We start from the raw sequence: 19,790 nt of genomic DNA on the forward strand, positions 1-19,790 counted from the left end.
ACGTAATGGGATGGCAGACTCAGTTATGGCTCGACTACTACAACTATAAGTTATTGTGTTGAATAAGTTATCCTCGGGCCCCAGGAACGAACATATTTTCCCTTCTCCCAGCACTATTCCAGTTCTGTTATTCCAACTGCATTTACATCCACTATTAAGGAGTTTTACTTTCCTTATGCGGGGCTTAACAGCAACTCCAAAATTAGATGCACTGTTTACAAAAGCAAAAAAAAAAAAAAAAGTTCCATAAAGCCATAGGTCCCCTTCTATCTCAAACCCATAGCCTGAAATTGAACTAGCTGCAGTAAATCTAGTTCATGGGGTTATAAACTAGCTTAGCGCACTTTCTAGACACAATGGACTCAAGAGGGTGTAAAGTTGGTGAAGCTATAACATATTTTATTATATACACTTTCTCCCCTCAAGTCTTACTGAATCATAGCCAGGAATATAAAACATAAATATCCTGATGGAAAATTCAGAATTAGACTAAGGACTTAAATGGAGAAACGTGAAGTCTGGCGGAGGAGGAGGAAAATATTTACCTAATTGTTCTTTAATCAGAAGAAAAACAAACAAACTTCACAAACATTTTTTCAAAGGATACACATTTCTGTTTTAAATACCATATTGTCACATACTAACCAGAGGCCATACTAATCACTTAAAATCTAATCAGTTAACACCATAATCAGTACAATCAAGTCTCCTAAAGTTCAAAATAGCCAGTTTTGTATTCACTGATCATCAAATGTGTTGGGAAAAGAGAAAAGACTGCAATTTTAAAGGTATTTATGACTTGTGAAATGTCACTCTTTAGGCGACAGAAGCCCCCCCAAACAACTAGTAGTTTTGCTTCAAAAATTAAAGGGCAAGGCAAAGAGGATCTTGTGGCCATAGGAAAGTGAAAACAAGAGGACACCTTGTCCTCGCCAGAAAGCCACCACTTCTGAACTTAGTGCCTTGCCCATGATGCCACCGACACCTGACATTGGGGTCACTATTCCAACAGGTGACCACTTAAGTACTACTTTGATTCCATGACTTAAAAAAATAAAATAAAAAAGAGAAACTACTTAAGAGTATGTAAAGAAAAAACCACAATACCCCAGACTGTCCCAGCTATATACAATACTACCTAATGGCAACTCTGGTGTCTACCTCCCATTAATTTACACGGACACCACCTGTGTTAAAACCCCACCACCTAACCACTGGCTCTCCGTAAGTCAGGGAATTCCAAAGCAGCAGCGGAACCCTGAAGAGAAATCCTGTGAATAAAGGTCGAGTTTCACAACTGCACAGGATAGACCGCTAAGCAGTGTGGAAAGTTAAGAGATCTGTGCCCCACTCTCAGAGACACAGGATCTTCACATTTGAAAGGAATTAACTTCTTTCCCCTTATGGCAGCCTGAGTCTCAGACCACATGTTCTTATATCAAGCCACAGGTGTTGGTTAAAACTGGTGTCACCAGTTTTCTCTTTTTGAAGAGTGAATGTCATGCCTGAGGTTACTACTGTGACTCTTGTATGTTCTAGGAAAGATGTCCAATTATTCAACCAAAAAGCAGACTATTCAAGCTAGGCCTCTTCTGGAAGGTACTAACAGTTCTGCAGAGATGCTAATTACTGATAACTGGACAGGATTTTGACTCATGAAGCAGATTTGTTAGAAATTTTAAAAGGTTATGACATTCTGCCGTGTTTACACAACTCCGTATTTGTGTTTTCCTGAGAATTGGCCCACCAAGTCCCAATAGGTCAAAATCCTGACAGCACAGAGATGAGCCTCTTGTGGGTTAACCCACTCTGCAGAAATCAGAGTCTGGCACCCGAGTCTCACACCCTCGTCTCACACCCTCTCCCCAAGTAGCACTACTCCAAGACTCATTTGCACGATTTTTAGAGGAGAAATGCTACAGGGTGGGCCCCAGGATGCACTGGATCGGCAAGCCCTAGGAGTCCCCTAGGGAGCAGACAGGAAGGATCTGGAACACAGTTGCCTAAGATGCCAACTAGGGGGGAAAGGACCAACTTCCAGCAGTCACAGATCTCCAGGAACTCTGAGTCCCCTAACTCAACTCGGGGAGTCCTCCAGACTTCTGCGGGGTAGGGGGCAGAGCAAAGTCAGGCCACCAGTCTGGTGGATGAGGAGGCGGCTACGCACACTCTCACTACTAATAAATGATGTAAATGGAAGACTGGAGCCAAAAGTCACCTTTCATTCATTACTCACTGGAAGGCCCAGCAGCTCAGACAAGTGGATTACAGGAGAGGGAAAAAGAAACACTACAGGACCCCCAGACAGACTTCCTCACACTCTCCCCTCCAGATGTTTCCCGCTCTCCACCCACACATACACCCTCACCTCCCGACTCTTCACTCACATTCTTTTACCTCCACATTCCCACCCACTCACCAACTCCCAGATGGTCCTCACGAGCCACGCTCACTCACCTCCAGATCCCCACGACACTTTTTCTTCTCCAGAACCTCAAGACCCACATTCGCTCACCTTCAGACCCCAAAGATCCACGTGCGATCTCATCCTTCCCTCCACGAGGTACACTTCCCGCCTTAAGACCCCAAAGACCCACGCTCGTGCACCACCACACACCCACGAGACTCACACTTTTCCCATCCACACACTTCTTCGCACGCACAGTCTCTTCCAGATCCCCAAGGACCATGTCACCACTACAATCCCACACTAACAGTTTTGCAGCTCATTCAGACCTGACACACACGCAACTCAAAGCGTAGCCCCTTTTTGGAGAAGCACCCCAGCCGCCCCGTCCGCAAGTGACAGCGCCCCGGAGCGCGAGGAGGGCGTAAAGGGCAGCACTTACAGGCTCCGCGTCCAGGCCGGCAGGTCCCCAGGCAGCGCCGCCAGCCCGCGCCCGCCGCAGTCCAGCGAGTCCCCAGCACAAGTGCAGGCGGCGGCGCAGGGCGCCCGCGGGCCGGTTGTGGCCGATGCGGGCTCCAGCTGAAGCAGCAGCAGCAGCCAGAGGAGGAGACCAGGCGAGCGGCGCGGGGCCCCGAGCGCTCCGCGGCCCGGCCGCGCCATCTTGTCTGGAGCGCGCAGCGAACTCCCGGTGCTGGGGCTGCGAAGTCCGGAGCGACCGCCGCACCGGCGGGCCTGCGGTAGCTCCGCTCCGCACCAGGCTCAGTGCCGGGGCATGGCTGCCAGCACAAGTTTCTCTTTGCAGTAGCGACTCTGGCGCTCAGGGGGCCCCCGGTGCCTGGGCTACTCTGCAGAGCCCGGAGGGGGCCGCGAACCCCGCGCCCATCCGGGCCGACCCGTCCGTGCTCGCTGCGAACCCCACGGAGCCCAGCAAACGGTGCTCGGCTGACGCTCCTCGTTCCCCCTCCGGGCTCCCGGCCGGGCTTCGGAGTCCCCGCGCACACCGAGTGCCGCCGCCGCCGCGGGCAAGGGGCACGGGCTCACAGCAGCAGCTCTGCGCCCGCAGGCATACTCCTCGCGGCTCCAAGCGTCCAGCTGCAGACTCCGGGCCGGACGACGCGGCCACCCCGCAGTGCTCCTAGGGCCCGGCGCGCCTAGCTGTCCCAGCGCCTCTGGCAGAGCGCGCCGCGCAGTTCCGGGCTCCGCAACTCCTCCGCTGAGCTGGAACCCCGCAGACCTCGCGGCCGAACAATCAGCCTCTCGCCGCCCGCTTCCCCGCGGCCCAGCCCGGGCCGGTCCCGAAGCCCCGCCCCCGGCCGCTCGCCCTCACACACCCCCCGGGCTCTGCCGCCCGCGGCCTCCTGCCGGCCCACGTTGGATGCTTTGCAACAGCGCCCCGCCCCGCCCCCGCCTGCTGTTCATTGGCTGCCGGGGTCCACGGCGGCCAGTATGGACGCCCATTGGAGCGTTCACCGTGATCCCGCCCCTCTCGCCTCTCCGGCCACCCCACCCCAGTCTCTTTTCCCACCCAAGGTGTGAAGGGCGGGGGACTGGGAGGAGAAAGGGAGAGTCGGCTCTTAAAGGGACTTACTGACTGATGGAGGAGGGGGATGCGCAATGGGGAGAGGTGGAGTAAAAGTATGCCCTCTGTGTGTACGGGAGGAGAAAACCTCGGTAAAGAAGGCAATGCCCCCGCTTTGGAGCGTTCTGGCCTCAAAGTTTCTTCCCTCCTCCCCAGTCTGCAAACAGGGCCGGCGACTTAAAGTTTACACCCATTTTCCAGATGTATGCAGATTTAAAACTTCACTAATCTACTGCTGGGGGCATCTTTAGTTATTTTATTAGGGGTGACCGCCTTCCTCTCTCACAACCGGGAGCTCTTTTTGGCTCCTGACTTGTTCCTGACCCCTTAAATCTAGTAATATGTCCTTGATTACCAAAATGAAAGTGTAATGCGTGCAGAAATCGAATCTGAAAGGTATACGCAGTCCATCCTCACCTCTGCCCTGGTGAGCTGAAGGGTTATCCTGGAGACACTCCAGCCTCTGATATAAAGGGGTTGCTTTGTTTAAATCACAGCCTTTTAAAACCAGTTTTCAAGAAGCTATACATCAAGAACTCCTAAGAGACAGAATAAAAAGAGAAATAATAATTCTTACAAAGTTACTAACTTTGGCTCCTACTGGTCCCAGCGTAGTAGCCAAGTGTTAACGACAGCGCAAACAGTAAGGCAGGCACTCCGCTCAGGGGGGCGCGCGCGCGCGCACACACACACACTCACACAGTGTGAAAAAGTTACAAGATTAGCACTTCAAGATATAGCTGCTCCTATCGGCGTCGTGGTTTGCTGGTGTCTCATGTCCCTTCCCAAGAGTATGGAAGTTTCTAACATAATACTGCACACATTGTCAAGAAAATTAAACGAGTCATGTCTGTTGAAAAACATTTGCTCCAGCAGCTGAAATCTGACTTCTGTGTTACCAAAAAGAAAGGAAGATGTTCCTCAGAAAGAAAAAAAATTTTAAGCATTGCTTCATTTTTGATACATTCTAACCTCATGCGACGAGTTGACTCACTGGAAAAGACTCTGATGCTGGGAAGGATTGGGGGCGGGAGGAGACGGGGACGACAGAGAATGAGATGGCTGGATGGCATCACCGACTCTGTGGACATGAGTTTGAGTGAACTCCGGGAGTTGGTGATGGACAGGGAGGCCTGGCGTGCTGTGATTCATGGGGTCGCAGAGAGTTGGACACGACTGAGCGACTGAACTGAACTGAAGGGGTTGCTTTAATCGAGATGTTAAAGTTTTCCTCAGTCAAGAAAACTTTTCTTTAACCAAAACTGGGTTTGGGCTTGGTAGTCACATGGTTGCTGGTTTCCTTTCTTTTTGTTCCCTCCTTCCCCTCTTTATCCTCCTCCAACTTCTATTGATTCACTATGCTATCAACTACTGGTGCCTCATGTTTTCCTTCCTTCCTCCATCCCCTCCTCCCTGTTTGTTTCTCTCTTTCTCCTTCCCTCTCTCTCTGTAAGATCTCAATAGTAATGCCCAAAGCAAAGCACAAATTTGTGTGTAAATTAATCCAAATATGATTCCCAAGGAACACTATCAGAAAAAGGCTGTACCTGATATATTCTACCAAGACCTTAACCAGCTTTTATGTTTCATTTGTGACCCATACTTAACATACACCATCCATCTGGACAAGAAGAAATATACCTCTTTGTTACAATACCTTTCAGCAAAATAATATTAATAAGCAGAAAGATGGAATTTAAAGGACCCTGAATTGGTGTAGTCCTCTATGTCAAGGTTTCTGAAACTTTTCATGACCAAAGAACACAAAATAGTAATTTAATGCAGAATACCCATGGAGTACTACCTTAAACAAAGCTATCAGAACTGCCTTGCCCCATCTCAAATGAAACAACACATGCAGCAGAAAAAACTGAACTCATTGAACCCCTTGAGAGGCTGACCTAAAATTACCTTTCACGTTTGTTCCACAATTGGTATTATAAAATGGACATTTATTGTCAAATGTTTTCCCAAATGCTTGTGGGTGCACCTGTGAGATGCCTTCTTGGAGGGTAGGAAGGTTGGACCTGAGAACTGGCAAGGTAAGGATGTACTCACAGGTCTAAAGCAGCCCCTGTGGTCTGGTTACCACGCAGCCAGAGAGAAGGATTCCAAAACCCAGGAACACTTGCAGGCACCGGGCGCCTGAGCCTTGGCAGTTCCCCTTGTCTACAGCAGAGCATGAAGTCATGTCTGCTCCCCATACCATGTATGGAAGTTTGCCCATATACTAGCAACCTGCTTGTGACTGAAAGGAGAGTGTGGGCTTGGAGAGCTCAGGGGAGAATTCAGCTGTAGCCACAACTTAAAATCACAAAGACCTGAATAATAACAAGGGAGTCTCTGGAGTCTAAGGCAGTCTAAGGCAGTCTCTGTCACTGCTTACAGAAAAGCAAACGGTGGTCTACTAAGCATGGAGCAACAGCTGATCTGGGCATTGTGGGTCCTCACTTTCCTCCACTGCCATCTCCTCAATTTTAAAGTTACTCCTTGAAGGGGGTCATTCAGGGATGTTTAGGCTTTCCACTTCATTTTAATCCACCAGAGACCAAATGCTAGCACCAGCATGGACTAATATCCCCCCTCCCATCCCAAATCTCTGCAGGATTCTCTTAAATACAGCAGCTGTAGCAGTTAATCACCCTAAACCCACCGAAAGAGACTAACCCCAAATCTAAATAGCCTGAAATCATCAAGCAGGAGAAAAGCAAATGACAAAATAACAAGAAAACAGATTGATCACATGGATTTTTTTTTTTTTTTTAAAGAAAACAGAAATTCCAGGAGACTGATTTGGGGCAGTTTATGACAGTTCTAGGTGGTGATAATTGGTGGTTTTAAAGAATGCTGAGATTCAGACGTGCTTTCTGACTGTGAGAAGAGATTTTACACTATGTTCAGTACGTTCAAAGAGAACCAGGGCTGTATTCAGAAGACCTGGATTCTAGCCAAGACCTGTTACCCATGAAACCTTTGCCCACTCATTTCCTTTAAGCCTCACTTTTCTCAAATGGAAAACAAAAAGAATGGTACTTCTGACCCAGTGCTAATACAGTTAGGGAAGGATCTGTTCTGATATAGGACCTGGGGAACTTTGTCAATCATTTGGGCCTATATACATAGAAGATTTATTTTTAGGGTATTAACTGAATTTTCAGCCTGAAAAAAATTGAGCGTGCAGGTACGTACCATAGATGGAATATCTTAGTAGTTGCTTAGTAGCAGCACAGAGGGTTCCCCCCCAGGCAGGCCACAAAGGGTTAATAATTACCTATAAAACCCCTGAAGACTTGCAGGGTGATGACAGCCCTGCTTTGAGCCTGTTTTGTATCTCTCTTCCAAGGAAAATAAAGCTGTGTACTCATTAACTCCTCCCTCGCAATAACTGTGTCAATGAGACAGATAGGTAGAGAAGGTGACAGGAAGTCAAGGGATGCAATATAAGAAGAGACAATTTGGAGATTTCTCTGTCCCATCCCAATTTTTCCCTTGGTGGAAGTGTGGAGATGGATACTTTATTGTACATTCTCTGGCTACTGAAATATTCGTTAATGCCCCAAAGGGTGCCAGGCTGCAGTCACTGCATTTCCATAGCAAGAATGGCCGTTGCCTGAATTTCATCTATCCCCTCCCGCTCCTGCAGAGCAGAACCCGCTAGGGGCCCAAAACCACTAGAGTCCAGCTTCTAACACAAACTAGACCCTGTATGTCTGTCCTTGCCTCATGGATCTGCCATTTCAACTGGTTCACTGAGAGTCTAAGGAAAAGCCTTATGAAAGCTAGGAGCGTTTCAAAATTTTGAGATTTCTGGTGTGAGGACCAGTGTAAGACGCATCCTGTCTGCTCCAATGATGAAGAGACGGCTAATTATATCATCACAGAGGCTGTAACTCTCACCACCAATCTGCTGCCTTTCCAATTATCACTTGCAACCACACACGACAGAGTGGGGCGGGAAATCAAAGTTTATGCTTTACTGCCAGAAACTCAAAAGCAACACCTCAGTGTATATAAAGAACAGCACATTTATCATGCTATAATAATAATCTTCATGAAGTCATATACCTTATATTTTTCAAAGGAAGGTCACATCATAACAACAGCTGTCATTTACAGAGCACTTATTCTGTGTCTGTCCCTTGGCAGAGTACTTTACCTACTTTTTTAGTGAGGTAGAAGTTGAGAAAAATGGTCAAGGTCACACAAGCTAATAAGTGACAAGGCCAAGATTCAAACCGGCTGTGAGGACACCAGAGATTCATTATGACACTTGAGCCTCATAAACTTCAAATATGACAACTGTTATTGTTTCCACTTTATAGATGAGAAAGCTGAGGTTAGATGACAGAGTCAAGAAAAAATAGAACCTTAAATCCATTTCAACCATCATTACACATGCTTTACATTCAGAAAATGTCTTAGGAGATGCTCCTGTTGCTTGTTTTTCAAGGATCCTGTGAGAATGGATGAAATTTCTTTCCTCTTCCACAGTGGTGAATCACTTTCCTGAATTTCCTCTTTGATTAATAAGCAAAATATTTTACAGATAAATACATTGGTCTTTCCCCCCACCATACATGGCAGGATTTGTATAATAATAAAGGTTAATCATTACTGACCAGTTACTATGCACTAGGCATTATGTGGTGTTATGGCTTAATTTCACTGAAGTCACCTAAGAATTCTGTGAGGTAGGCAATGGAAAGATCATTTTATAGATGAAGACTCCAAGACTCTAGTCAATCAACTAACCCAAGCCACATCCTTGTTAGCGGTTCAGGAATCAAAGCCTCTGCTAATTGACAGATAGCTCATCAGAATCACAGTTAACCCACCATTCCCTCAGCAGTCTCTATTGCAATCATTTTTTGTGTTTATCTTTCCTCCTAGACTGGCAGCTCATTAAGTTCAGAGCCTGAGTCTTAGCCCAGTGTCAGGCACGTGGTAGGCACAGAGGCAACATTTGCTACCTGACCCTTGCTGCCCCGTGAACAGGGAAGCGTATCAGCAACCCCTTCCATCCACCATCTATTATAAGCTTGCTCTTCTGTTCTGTGCACCAGCAGCATAAATGCACCTGAGCGTGTCAGAAACTCCAATCTCAGCTCCCACCCAGACCCAATGGATCAGGATCTGCTTTGAAACAAGGTCCCCAAACGACTCATTTGCACATGCAAAGTTTAAGAAGTACCAGGTCACCTTCAGTTCAGTTCAGTTCAGTCGCTCAGTCGTGTCCTACTCTTAGCGACCCCATGAACCACAGCACGCCAGGCCTCCCTGTCCATCACCAACTCCTGTAGTTCACTCAAACTCGTGTCCATCGAGTCGGTGATGCCATCCAGCCATCTCATTCTCTGTCGTCCCCGTCTCCTCCTACCCCCAATCGCTTCCAGCATCAGAGTCTTTTCCAGTGAGTCAACTCGTCGCATGAGGTGGCCAAAGTATTGGAGTTTCAGCTTTCGCATAAGTCCTTCCAATGAACACCCAGGACTAATCTCCTCTAGAATGGACTGGTTGGATCTCCTTGCAGTCCAAGGGACTCTCAAGAGTCTTCTCCAGCACCACAGTTCAAAAGCATCAATTCTTCGGTGATCAGCTTTCTTCACAGTCCAACTCTCACATCCATGCATGACCACTGGAAAAACCATAGCCTTGACTAGACGGACCTTTGCTGGCAAAGTAATGTCTCTGCTTTTCAATATGCTATCTAGGCTGGTCATAACTTTCCTTCCAAGGAGTAAGCATCTTACACATCCCATATATGAACCTCCTCTGTCTTTCCCATCACTGCCACGAGGACAGACCATACTTAATGCATTTTCATATGTTTATGTGTATATGTTTACATTTTCCATATTTTCACAAGCCTGCAATAAAATAATTCCCAAAATATAGGCAGGCATGTGGTTGGCATTATTGCCCCTTAACGGAAGAGCATTCAAAACATCTGCTGCCCATGAGATTTTGGTCAAATCCTCTCGTGCCATTCAATTCTCCTTTTTCTTTGAGATGCATTCAGGCTAATAAGAAGCATTTGAGAATTTTATGACCTGTTGTATTTGTTTCCAAAAGGATGCTTGGGTTTTTGACACACTTCAAATTTATCATGAATGTACAGCCAGACATACACATACATGCTTTCCACTGTCACTCTTCTCCGTGAGCTATTCTTTAGGTAATCATTTAAACATCCTCATTTCCCTGAGGGATTTCTGACACTCTTCTTGGATTTAGATACCTATAAAGACTTTGTCTTGTCACCAGACTCCCTCACCACAAAAAAAAAAAAACAAAAAAACAAAAACAAACCAACTAAAAATACTATTTTTTTCTTCTTAAGGCAAGGATATAGGTTAATTGCCTGCAAAAATGGCCACCAATAATTTCTTCCATCAAGATGTGGAGTACATTTTCTCTCTCTCTTTGAATCTGAATTGGTCCTGTGACTTGCTTTGACCAACAGAACACGGTGGAAGTGACACAGTGCCAGTTCTAACACGTGTGTGCCAGCACCACGTGAGCAGAGATATGTCATCCCCACTGAACCTGGCCCAAATTCCTGACCCACAAAATGGGAACCAATAAAAACAGACAATCCTTTGAGCCACTGAGTTTTGGGATGATGGGTTATGCAGCAGTGGATATCTGAAACAACAAATGTGCCTAAGAGGACACACAATAACATGTGAGTAGATGGGGGGGCGGGTGGGGAATTAAACCTAATCAAATAAACCTGCCATTAGGAGTGTCCAAAAAATTAGTGTTATCACTTGACCTTCCTGGCATGTCTGTCAGGGCCCTTGATTGAATGAAACGTGCTGACTGACTTAAGAGGTTGAACAAAACTTACTGGGTAATAAATATTCTGGTTCTTCATCAGGGCACAAAACAAGCTCTCTTCCTCCTCACTTGGAACTTGGTGTGAGAGAAATGCAGAATATCTGCTTATTTATAAAAGGAAGCTTCTCCCATGTAGCGGGCAGCAAAATAAAATATTTGAAAGGATGACATTGTGGAAGTCCTATTCTTTCTCAAAAATATCAGCTAAGGCTTAAAGTGCGAACCCTATTTTTCAAAAGAGACAAATGGAGAAATCTTAAAAATAAAAAAAGAATCTTGGCCATAAAAGTCCTTGACATTGAGATAGGGAGTCTGGGTGCGGGTGTTCAGTAGTCAGTGAGGGGTTGTAATGCCTGAGCACAGACTTTCTTACCCCTCTCTCTAACCAGGTGGCTGTATGCTTGCCTTTAAGGTCTGTAAGGCAGAGCTTACTGCTTCCGTGTGTTATCCTACCCTCTTCTCCAGTTCTCGTCACCTCAGAGCCTTCCCTGTGCATGACACTGAGGAGAGGCAGGGCAGTGCAGGGTATAGAGCTGAGTCCCCTGCTTTTGGTTCGGTGGACTGCTAGATCTTTAGCAGCTAGAACAGTACCTGACAAACAGCAGGTGTCCAAGAAGTAGTGCTGAATGAATACATGACTGACTGACATGGTTTTCTGTACCTGAACCTCATTTTCTCATATAGACCGTGAGCAGGTCACAGGAAGCCGTCACAGAATCATATACTATTGGAAGACAAATGGACCTTTATGACCGTGGGTCAGGCTCCACCTCACACCTATTGGGTCAGAAACTCTGGGGGTGGGGCTTGGCATCCCATGTTTTAACAACAAATTTTCATACATGATGAAGTTTGAGAGCTACCTGTCTAGTCTGAACTCCTCATTTTACAGAGATGGCATAAGATGGCCTCAAAGTCACACAGTTAGTGGTTGGAAGCAGACTTAGGGTGACCAACCATCTAGTTCTGCCCAGAACTGAGGGGTTTCTCAGGGCACATGACTTCCAGCAATAAGACAGGGAAAGTTCTGGGTGAATCAGGGTAAGATGGTCACCTTATTAGAACCCTAGTTTCCAAATTCATATCTAGATCCCTGTGCCTGCCATATAGCTAGCTGATCTACCTGAGAACCAACTATACCAGTGAATGACCTGAGTGCTTTAAATGCGTTAACTCACTTAACCTTCTCAACAGTCCCATGAGATAGGGACTATTATCATTTTCATTTTGTAACATACAGGTATACCTCAGAGATTATATGGGTTTAACTACCAACCAGCTCAGTAAAGCAAGTCATGTGAGGTTTTGGTTTCCCAGTGCATACAGAAGTGTTGTTTTAGAGAATAGACTTGTGGTTGCCAGAAGGAGGCAGAGAATGGATTGGGAGTTTGGGATTAGCAGATGCAAACTATTATATACAGAATGGATGAACAACAAGGTCCTACTGTATAGCACAGAGAACTATATTCAAAATCCTGTGATAAACCAATAGACCATCATGGAAAAGAGAAAGAAAAAGGATGCTTACCTGTACTTTAATATATCATACTATTACTAAAAAACACTAACCATCATCTGAGACTTCAGTGAGTCATAGTACTAACATCAAAGGTCATTGATCACAGAGCACATAACAAATATTAATATAATAGTCATGAAAAAGGTTGAAATACGGTGAGAATTACCGAAATGTGACAACAGAGACATGAAGCAGGAAATGCTGTTGGAAAAATGGTGCCAACAGACTTGCTTGACATAGGGTTACCACAAACTTTGCACTTGTAAAAAACACAGTATCTATGAAGTGCAATGAAGTGAAATTCAATGAAACGAGGCCTGCCTGTAGAATACTGATACATAGGAAGAATAAGAAACTTGCCTAAGGTCACAGAGGTAGGAAATTAGACTCCAGAACTAAAGCTCCAGAAACTCGAGACTCCAGAACTTAGCCATCATTCTCATATCCTTCCTTTTTATTACAGGAGATTCCCAGCTCCTCTTCCACATTTTTTTCTTTCTAATCACATCCCTTTGTCTTCATAACACTTTTTCACAGTTCTTTTACAGCTATTATTTTCCCAATTTGTCAGTCAACCTCTCTAATAGAAATAGAGCCTGAGAGAAGGGACCACCACTTGACCTTGCACAGTGCCTGGCACGGAGGGGGCTGAGGACACAGGTGTTGAATGAATGTCACGAGCATGACACATAGTAGGGTGACTGAATGACGACTGATCAAAGTGAGTTTCTGAAAGAAAGGGAGTCTACTATTAACCGAATATCCACATCTCAGCCACAACCCATGAAAAATGTGGGCCAAACTTGGCCTTCAGGTATGGTCTATTTGACCTGGTATGTTTATTTTCAAAATTTAAATATGACCTGCCTTTAGGGGATAGCCATCTGCTGACTGTCCTAATTTTTATTTCCTTTCTGTCCATTCTGGCAGGCATTTGGGTTTGTAATTAGGACCCAAAGCTTTCTCTAACACAAATTCATTTATTTTTAACAATAAGACTATGTAGCAGGTATTTCCATCTACACTTTACTGATACAAAAACTGAGGCTGAGGAATTACAGGTAACCTGGCCGAGATCACAAGCTCCTAAGAACTCAACTCAAAAGAGCTCACCCTTCTCCCCACCTCCATCCCTCCAGCCCCACTGCCCATTTAGCCACTGGGGCACCACAGGAACAAGAGGGCAGTCTCCTCTGATAAAGCATCCAATTTACAAGGGTGAAGCTTCTACAAAAGGAGTCTCCTTTTGCATTCCATATGATCACTCCAAATGCACCTCAGGGTCTTTTAGATTGTTCTTTTCCATGACTGAGATATGATGAGAACATGGTGTTCTGGAAGCTAAGTGGAAGAACAGTCAACCATGTCAAATTCTTTCATAAGGTCAAAGTGAGAACTACAAACTGACCGTTGATTTAGCAATACAGATTTCATCTGTCACCTTGGCAAGAGCTCTTCGGGTGGAGTAAAGGTAACAAAAACATGATAAGAATCTTAAAAAGTGAACTGAAGGTAAAAATTGGACACCATGAGGATGGATGACAGTTTTGAGGAGTTGTCCTACAAAGGGGAACAGAGATACGGAGTAGCCACACTTCCTAGAGTGACGGAAATAAAAACAAAAATAGACAGATGAGACTTAATTAAACCTAAAAGCTTCTGCACAGCAAAGGAACCAATAAACAAGGTGAAAAAACAACCCTCAGAATGGAAGAGAATAATTGTACATGAAACAACTGACAAAGGATTAATCTCCAGAATATATAAGCAGCTCATACAGCTCAACATCAGGAAAACAAATAGCCCAATCAAAAAATGGGCAGAACACCTGAACAGACATTTCTCCAAAGAAGACATACAAATGGCTAATAAACACATGAGAAGATGCTCAACACTGATCATTGTTAGAGAAATGCAAATCAAAACAGAAATGGGATATCACCTCACATGGGTCAGAATGGCCATCATCAAAAAAATCTACAGATAACAAGTGCTGGAGAGAGTGTGGAGAAAAGGGAACCCCCTTGCACTATTGGTGGGTATGTAAATGGATACAGCCACTATGGAAGACAGTATAGAGATTTCTTAAAAAACTAGGAACAGAATTACCACATGACCCTGCAATCCCACTCCTGGGTATATATCTGGATAAAAACATGATCTGAAAGGATGCATGCACCCCAATGTTCACTGCAGCACTGATTACAACAGCCAAGAAATGGAACCAGTCTAAATGACCATCTACAGAAGAATGGATAAAAAAGATGTGGTACATAGGTACAATGGAGTATTACTCAGGCATGAAAAAGAATGAAATAAAGCCATTTGCAGTAACACGGATGGACCTAGAGAGTGAAGCAAGTTAGAGAGAGGAGGAGAAATATTGCATGGCATCCCTTATATGTGGAAGCTAAAAATAAATAATACAAATGAACTTACTTAAAAAACAGAAAGAGACTCACAGACTTAGAAACCAAACTTATGGTTGCCGGGGGAAAGGGATAGTTAAGGAGTTTGGGAAGGTCATGTACACACAGTCATATTCAAAATGGATAACCAACAAAGACCTTTTGTATTGCACATGGAACTCTACTCAATGTTATATGCCAGCCTGGATGGGAGAGGAGTTTGGTGGAGAATGCATACGTATGGCTGAGTCCTTCTGCTGTTCACCTAAACTACCACAACACTGTTAATCGGCTATACCCCCAATACAAAGTAAAAGGTTTAAAATTTGAAAAAAAAAAAAAAAGTCAACTAGGAATAAAACTACCATAGGACACAACAATCCCACTACTGGGCATATACTCTGAGGAAACCATAACTGAAAAAGACAGATGTACCCCAATGTTCATTGCAGCCCTATTAACAACAGCTAAGATATGGAAGCAACCTAGATGTCTACTGACAAAAGAATGGATAAAGAAATTGTGGTATACATATAAATGGAGTATTACTCAGCCATTAAAAAGAACACCCTGGAGTCAGTTCTAGTGAGGTGGATGAACCTAGAGTCTATGATACAGAGTGAAGTAAGTCAGAAAGAGAAAAACAAATATTGCATATAAATGCATATATATGGATCTGGAAAGATGGTACTGATGAACCTATACACAGGGCTAGTGAACAGACTTGTGGACACAGTGGGGGAAGGGGAGGGTGAAAGATTGAGAGAGCAGTGTGAAAATTTATACATTACCATATATAAAATAGATAGCCAATGGGAATTTTCTGTATGATGGAGGGAACTCAAACCTGGTGCTCTGACAACATAGAGGGATGGGATGGGGTGGGAGGTGGGAGGGAGGTTCAAGAGTGAAGGGACATATGCATACCTATGGCTGATTCATGTTGATGTATGGCAGAAACCAACACAATATTATAAAGCAATTATCCTTCAATTAAAAAGAAAATTAAAAAAAGAAATGGGACGGTCAAAGAGGGAAATGGAGTCAAAAGATGGGAGGAATAACAAGATACTTGTAATGATGGAAATATTCTTGTACAAAATGGGAAAAAACAATAATGTACTAAGGAAGGAGAGAAATGTGGAGAACTGAATTCAAGAATTCAAATATTTTTGAATAGGCAAGAGGTGATGGAGTCCTGTGGACACATGGAGAGGATGGTCTTCCCCAGGACCACAGAGCCTTAAATAAGCTGGAAGGCAGATTAAATGGCAAAGAAGCAAATAGCTCTGGCGGTGGGAGTCTGCGGATGTTCTCTTCTGGGAGCTTCTATGCCTTAGTGAAATAGGAGGCAAGATCACTGAGCAAGAGAATACAGGTAGAGGGGTCAGAGGCTCAGTGAGCCATGAGAAGGTATGAAAAAGTCATCTATGAGAATGGAACTGAGAGACATGGAGTAAGATGATCAGGGAACATACATGTCCACTTCAGGTTAGAGGGCATGGCTGTATGTATCTCTGTAGTCAAATTCCTGGGCTTAGCTGCATCTGGGTCCAGTATTGGACATCACCAGAACTCAGGCTTTGCTGGAAGATCCTTACAAAGCAGTAAAGGGGAAGGGGAACTTGAGACTATATGCTAAACAGTAATTAGAACAAAAGGCCATGATGTGTAAGCCAGGCAGTAAGGGACGTGCAGACAGAAAGGGGTGAGGGACAGTGAGAAAGGTGGTGTGGCATCAGTGCAATAAATCCCAGGGTTTGGGATTTCTTGAATTTGAGAGCTAAGGGAGTGAGCCAGGAGGCCTGATTGGGCAGTTGGTCCAGTTGCTGAATACTAGGCTGGGGACCATGGCAGTCAGCAGTTGAGAGAGTATGGAAGAAGGAGGTCTGGCACTCCAGCGGATCTTGTTGAATGCTGAATAAAAGCAAAATCACTGGAGGGGATCTAATTAAAGACCTGAGAGGCCAGGATAATGGAAATACCGTTTATGAAAACAATATGAAAATTACCAAGAATTATGATGTTCGGAAGCATCCCCAAGAAAAAGAAATGAAAAAAGGCAAAATATTTGTCTGAGGAGGCCTTACAAATAGCTGAGAAAAGAAGTAAAAAGCAAAGGATAAAAGGAAAGATATATCTATCTGAACGCAGAGTTCCAAAGAATAGCAAGGAGAGACAAGAAAGCCTTCTTTAGCAATCAATGCAAAGAAATAGAGGAAAACAATAGAATGGGAAAGACTAGAGATCTTTTCGAGAAAATTAGAGATACCAAGGGAACATTTCATGCAAAGATAGGCTTGATAAAGGACAGAAATGGTATGGACCTAACAGAAGCAGAAGATATTAAGAAGAGGTGGCAAGAATCCACAGAAGAAACTATACAGAAAAGACCTTCAGTTCAGTTCAGCTCAGTTCAGTTCAGTCGCTCAGTCGTGTCCGACTCTCCGCGACCCCATGAATCACAGCACGCCAGGCCTCCCTGTCTATCACCAACTCCCGGAGTTCACTCAAACTCATGTCCACAGAGTCGGTGATGCCATCCAGCCATCTCATTCTCTGTCGTCCCCTTCTCCTCCCGCCCCCAACCTTTCCCAGCATCAGAGTCTTTTCCAGTGAGTCAACTCGTCGCATGAGGTGGCCAAAGTATTGCAGTTTCAGCTTTAGCATCAGTCCTTCCAATGAACACCCAGGATTGATCTCCTTTAGAATGGACTGGTTGGATCTCCTTGCAGTCCAAGGGACTCTCAAGAGTCTTCTCCAACACCACAGTTCAAAAGCACCAATTCTTCGGTGATCAGCTTTCTTCACAGTCCAACTCTCACATCCATACATGACCACGGGAAAAACCATTGCCTTGACTATACGGACCTTTGTTGGCAAAGTAATGTCTCTGCTTTTTAATAAGCTATCTAGGTTGGTCATAACTTTCCTTCCAAGGAGTAAGCGCCTTTTAATTTCATGGCTGCAATCAGCATCTGCAGTGATTTTGGAGCCCCCAAAAAATGAAGTCTGACACTGTTTCCACTGTTTTTCCATTTATTTCCCATGAAGTGATGGGTCCAGATGCCATGATCTTTGTTTTCTGAATGCTGAGCTTCAAGCCAAACTTTTCACTCTCCTCTTTCACTTTCAAGAGGCTTTTGAGTTCCTCTTCACTTTCTGCCATAAGGGTAGTGTCATCTGCATATCTGAGGTTATTGATATTTCTCCCAGCAATCTGTCAGGAAGCAACAGTCAGAACTGTACATAGAACAACAGACTGGTTCCAAATAGGAAAAGGAGTACGTCAAGGCTATATATTGTCACCTTGCTTATTTAACTTCTATGCAGAGTACATCATGAGGAACGCTGGGCTGGAAGAAGCACAAGCTGGAAAAGATCTTCACGACCCATATAATCATGATGGTGTGATCACTCACCTAGAGCCAGACATCCTGGAATGTGAAGTCAAGTGGGCCTTAGAGAGCATCACTATGAACAAAGCTAGTGGAGGTGATGGAATTCCAATTGAGCTATTTCAAATCTTGAAAGATGATGCTGTGAAAGTGCTGCACTCAATATGCCAGCAAATTTGGAAAACTCAGCAGTGGCCACAGGACTGGAAAAGGTCAGTCTTCATTCCAATCCCAAAGAAAGGGAATGCCAAAGAATGTTCAAACTACTGCACAATTGCACTCATCTCACACGCTATCAAAGTAATACTCAAAATTCTCCTAGCTAGGCTTCAACATTACATGAACCAAGAACTTCCAGATGTTCAAACTGGATTTAGAAAAGGCAGAGGAGCCAGAGATCAAATTGCCAACATCCACTGGATCATAGAAAAAAGCAAAAAGAACTCCAGAAAAACATCTATTTCTGCTTTATTGACGATGCCAAAGTCTTTGACTGTGTGGATCACAACAAACTGTGGAAAATTCTTCAAGAGATGGGAATACCAGACCACCTGACCTGCCTCCTGAGAAATTTGTATGCAGGTCAAGAAGCAACAGTTAGAACTGGACATGGAACAACGGACTGGTTCTAAATTGGGAAAGGAGTACATCAAGGCTGTATATTGTCATCCTGCTTATTTAATTTCTATGCAGATTATATCATGCAAAATGCTGGGCTGGATGAAGCACAAGCTAAAATCAAGAAGGAGTCAAGAAAGGGTATGGGAGAATCTAAAATCATGAGTTTCAGAGCTGTAGGGATTTGGGGGAGAAAGGAAGGCAAATGGTCTGGAAGTGGCAACTAGGATCAAGAAAAACATCTACCCTCACCTCCTGATTAAGAAATGTAAGACGTGTGAGAGAGAAGCAAACAAACAAGCATCAACCATTAACTTTCCCTGGAATCATGGTAAACATAATTTGGCTAGACAGTCATCAACACCAGAGGTCAACAAACTTTCCTAGTGAAGGGCGAGAGAGCAAATACTTTGTCAGCCATAGAGTCCTTCTTGCAAATACTCTACTGGGTCATTGCAGCTCAAAAGTAGATGTATATGATGCATAAATGAATAAGTATTACTGTAGTTCAATAAAACTGTATTTACACATACAGGCTGTAGGCCAGATTAGGCCTATAGATAGAAATCCACTAACTTCTGATAAAAACTGCTGAAAAAAGTCCAGCTAGGGGAAGGTTTAGTGAAGAAAAACAGGACATGTTTACCTAAAGACGAAAGATTAAAAAGGACTTAAAATTAGGATCTGATTACAAGCAGAGCACCAATGTACAGTTGTGAAGGTTGCACACTGCACAACTCCCTGCACAATAGAGCACTATTCACATAAACATCAATGTCAGTGACTATCCCAGACATTGTGCAGGGCATACTCTGAACGTTTACACATGACACATGAACGTTTACTGAGAACAGTAACTGCAAGGATTTTACTGTAATGAAATGGTTGACAGGACATGCCAACTTGAGCTACTTTCACCACTATTTCTAGAAAAACAACAACTACTTTTATTGAGCATCTGCTGAGCACCAGGCACAATACACGGGGATATATAAATATTATCCCATACAAAGCCCCAGCA

The 19,790-nt window shown here is 44.4% G+C and overlaps 1 protein-coding gene across 1 annotated transcript in view; it reads right to left on the reverse strand.

The window, feature by feature from the left end:
- Positions 1–3,745, reverse strand: part of LRIG1 (leucine rich repeats and immunoglobulin like domains 1) — a 115,443-nt gene extending 111,698 nt beyond the window's left edge. Inside the window, exon 1 of the mRNA XM_055414279.2 lies at positions 2,850–3,745. Coding sequence (XP_055270254.2) covers positions 2,850–3,067 — 218 coding nt within the window. The 5' untranslated portion in view covers positions 3,068–3,745. The remainder of the gene's footprint in view (positions 1–2,849) is intronic.
- Between the last annotated feature and the right edge of the window lie 16,045 nt (positions 3,746–19,790).

The sequence above is a fragment of the Moschus berezovskii genome, chromosome 24 (assembly GCF_049115385.1).
Source record: "Moschus berezovskii isolate FMDL1 chromosome 24, NW_MosBer_1.0, whole genome shotgun sequence".
Classification (NCBI taxonomy): domain Eukaryota; kingdom Metazoa; phylum Chordata; class Mammalia; order Artiodactyla; family Moschidae; genus Moschus; species Moschus berezovskii.